The sequence below is a fragment of the Chaetura pelagica genome, unplaced genomic scaffold, assembly GCF_000747805.2.
Source record: "Chaetura pelagica isolate M959 unplaced genomic scaffold, ChaPel_1.0 scaffold721, whole genome shotgun sequence".
In the NCBI taxonomy this organism is placed as follows: domain Eukaryota; kingdom Metazoa; phylum Chordata; class Aves; order Apodiformes; family Apodidae; genus Chaetura; species Chaetura pelagica.
The window spans coordinates 52,833-56,870 of NW_009952072.1; the positions used below are offsets into that span (position 1 = coordinate 52,833).

Below are 4,038 nucleotides of genomic sequence, written 5' to 3' on the forward strand. Positions count from 1 at the left end.
GAGGGCTGGAGCAGCTCTGGGACAGGCTGGGAGAGTTGGGGGGTTCAGCCTGGGGAAGAGAAGGCTCCAGGGAGACCTGAGAGCCCCTTCCAGTGCCCAAAGGGGCTCCAGGAAAGCTGGGGAGGGGCTTGGGACAAGGGCAGGAGGGATGGGAGCAGGGGAAGGGCTCTAACCTGGCAGAGGGTCCCTCACCCGGTGGGCAGGAAACCAACCCACACACATGGTGGAGAGATTCGCTTTAATCTCCATTTCTGCCCAGAAAAGGGAGCAGGGGGGTGCCCTGAATGTGGGAAGAGCTTCAATACTAGTGCTGGGTTGAGGTGTCACCAACTCATCCACAGCAAGGAAAAACCCTTTCCTTGTCACCAGGGTGGGAAGAGCTTCATGGGCAGCAAGAGCCTCATCTGTCACCTCCAGGTGCACACAGATGAACATCCCTACAAATGCCTTGACTGCAGGAAGAGCTTTGCCAGGAGCTCTGCCCTCACCAACCATCATTGCGTCCACATGGGAGAGAAACCCTAAACACATCCCCAGAGCCAGAAGAGCTTCAGTCGCAGCTGCACCTTGTGGAAACATCAGCAGCTCCACACGGGTGAATGACCCTTTAGCTGCTCCCAGTGTGAGAAGGGGCTTTACCAGAGAGCAGATCTCATCCGTCATAGCCAGATGCACCTCAGGGATCACCAAGGCTGAAGGGCCATGGTCAAGGTCACCCCATTTTCCAAGCTGTGTCCCACCTGTGGTGTTTTCTCCAGCTTCTCATGGACCATAAAATGGTGTCAGCTCAGGAACAACTTCATGTCCCATCCAGCACCTAATATTTTCTTCATCTTTAGGGGGATTTTCTACCAAAATGAGGCCAAAAAGAAGTCTTTATCATGGTGACACCTTCAAGGGACAAAGGGGATGTAGTGGGATGGGATCCCATCTATTCTTTTAGGGAGGGAAATCACAGAATCTTAGGGGTTGGAAGGGACTTCTGAAGATCATCCAGTCCAACCCCCCTGCCAGAGCAGGGGCACCCAGAGCACATCACACACAAACGCATCCAGGTGGGTTTGAATGTCTCCAGAGAAGGAGACTCCACAACCTCTCTGGGCAGCCTGTCCCAGGGCTCTGTCACCCTCACAGTAAAGAATGTTTTCCTCACATTCACATGGAGCCTCCCATGCTCCGGTTTGCCCCCATTGCCCCATGTCCTGTCACTGGACATCACTGAGAAGAGCCTGGTTCTGTCCTCCTGACACTCACCCTCTACATATTTATGAACATACCCATGTGGAGCGTTTTAGGGTGAGTTAGTGAGGGGATCTGCAAGGAAAATGGGGCAACAGGGTGGGATTGGGTCCTTTTGAGGTGAAAAATGCCTTTTTCCTCTAGGATGCTGTTCTGGGGAGCATTGGATCAAAAAGTTGGTCTCTGCTCTTCAGTGTCCAACTGTGATGGCTACAGAAATGGAGACACACAGATGAGGAGCTTGAGGCTTGATACCATTTTAGTTTACAAATAAAAATGTTACAAAGGGGTGACAGATCGATCCCTTGCAGCTCTTAAGGGTGCAAAATTATGGAGAAACCTCTGGGTGCTGGGAGGTTGGGACCCCCTCCCCAAAATGTCCCCCTTGTCCCACGCAGGGGTGCAGCGGGTGATGAAGTGCGGGGGTTATCCCCCATTTCTCTGATGGGTTGAGGGGGACTTGAGACTCCAATCTCCACCCCTAATTTGGGGTCTGTAGGAGCTTTGCCAGGACCCTATGAGGTGAGGGGCTTCTTGGGGGGGCCCCCCTCAAACGCTCCAGAGGGGACTAACATTGGACCCCCAGGGAGACTCACATAGGACACCATATGGGGTGTGACCCCCAGGAGCTGCATTCTTGGGCAAGCCCCACAGCCTCTGGGAGACCCCCCAGGAGCCCTGAGGGCTGCATTTGAAGGTGGGGGTGAGACTCTCCACAACCCCCCCAGACCTCCAAGGCCCACCCCTGGGAGCACCTGTACCCTCCTGTTGATGGGTCATTACTCCACCAAGGCACCCAACCATTCCTCCCAGGACCTTTGTCCCTAAGTAGGGCACTTTTACCCCAGACCTTCTCCTACAATGTCCCCATTGCTTCTCCCACCATGTCCCCAACCCTTCTCAAGGTGGCTTCTGCCTTGGAGCCTTGATCCTCTCCTGGGACCACCTGGCTCTGGGCTGAATCTTTCCCTCAGCTCCTGTGGTTCCCATCCCCACTCCACGTTAACCCTGTCCCAGCCAGAGCCAGCTGCTGGGGATGGTCTCTCTCCCCAGCAGGTCTGGGGTCCATCAAGGAGGAGGAGGAGGAGGAGGAATGGCAGCAGGATGCTCCTGAGCAAGCAGATGCCCTGGTGAGATGCTCAACCTCCAGCTGGCAGCGGTCCCCAAGGTGCCATCCTGGGGAACCCCCACTCCCAGGGGATAATGGGAGCAACGAGAACCCCAACACCTGCTGGGAATGTGGGAAGAGCTTTCATGGCTGCTTGGCACTGGTGAACCACCCTTGGATCCGTGTGGGTGAAGGGCCCTTCAGCTGCCAGGGCTGTGGCCAGTGCTTCAACCCTCGCTCCAAGCTGGTCGCCCACCAACCTCTGCCACCAGCCAGTGTCCCTGTGCCCGCCCCAGCTGGCTGCTAATGTGTAAAGTGATATGGAAGAAAGAGGAAAGGGCCAGAAAGAAAAAGGGAATCCTGGGAGGTTTCTAAGTTTCCCAGGGTCTACTCGGCATAACTGAGTGTTATCTTAGCCAAAGGTGTCCCTGTAGGGGGCAAGAGAGGCTCAGCCTGTTGGCTGATGCCAGGAGTCACAGGTAATCCTGGCAAGGGCTGGTGATGGGATCTTCCCTGGCATCGATGGTGTCTTCCCAGCACAGATCAGCTCATCTTGTGTGACATCTCTTTCCATGTAGTGATTTGAGCAGGCGTTTGCATTCCTGGTTGTCATTTGTGACATCAAGTCCATCAAGTCTACCTGTTGGCTGAGCAGAGCAGTGGTGGAATCTGAACAGTCATCACCCTTTTCACAACCAAGGTGTAGCACCCTTTGTTTTCCTGCTTCCAACTACTGGTTTGCCAGCCTGGGATCCTGTTCACCTGCCAATCATTGGCTACCCTGTCCACTTGGTAGCTCCTTTTATATGGGTTGCTGTAAATATGGTTATCACTGCTTAGTGCAGCTACTAGGACTGCCCTGAGCTCCCCCACCTGTGCACAACCTTTCAACTGATCTTTCTCTGGTTGTCACTTAGTGTTGTCCCTAGAAAATGATGCACCAGTTAACCCAGCTCCAGCAAGGTCACTGTCCTCCTTCAGAGGAGGGGCTTCCTGAATGGGAGAGGGTTTGCTTGGTGTAGGTTGGAGCAGCAGAGAACCATGTAGATCCTCCAGCTGTTTGGACATTTTAGCAGCACCCTTGGCAATGGGCAGGGTCTCATTAATGCCTCCTAGGTAGGGGGGTTTAGTGTGACCAAGGGCAGGACCCAGCACTTGGCCTTGGTGAACCTCATACAGTTGGTCTCAACCCATGGATCCAGCCTGTCCAGATCCCTGTGCAGAGCCCCAGCCCTTGGATCCAGCCTGTCCAGATCCCTCTGCAGACCCTCAGCCCTTGGATCCAGCCTGTCCAGATCCCTCTGCAGACCCTCAGCCCTTGGATCCAGCCTGTCCAGATCCCTCTGCAGACCCTCAGCCCTTGGATCCAGCCTGTCCAGATCCCTCTGCAGACCCTCAGCCCCTGGATCCAGCCTGTCCAGATCCCTCTGCAGACCCTCAGCCCCTGGATCCAGCCTGTCCAGATCCCGCTGCAGAGCCATCCTACCCTCAGGCCCATCCTACCAACACTCCCACTCAACTTGGTGTCATCCGCAAACTTATTGAAGGTGCACTCGATCCCCTTGTCCAGATCATTGATGAAGATATTAAACAGAACTGGCTCAAATACCGGGCAACACCACTTGTGACCAGCCACCAAATGGATTTAACTCCATTCACCAAACTCTTTGGGCCCAGCCATCCAGCCAGAA

At 54.7% G+C, this 4,038-nt stretch overlaps 1 protein-coding gene across 1 annotated transcript in view; it reads left to right on the plus strand.

Annotated features, from left to right (window-relative positions):
- Window positions 1-2,369, plus strand: part of LOC104395842 (zinc finger protein 271-like) — a gene marked incomplete at its 3' end in the record, with an annotated part of 5,161 nt that extends 2,792 nt beyond the window's left edge. Inside the window, 3 exon segments of the mRNA XM_010005589.1 lie at window positions 260-417; window positions 538-622; window positions 2,296-2,369. Coding sequence (XP_010003891.1) covers window positions 260-417; window positions 538-622; window positions 2,296-2,369 — 317 coding nt within the window.
- Between the last annotated feature and the right edge of the window lie 1,669 nt (window positions 2,370-4,038).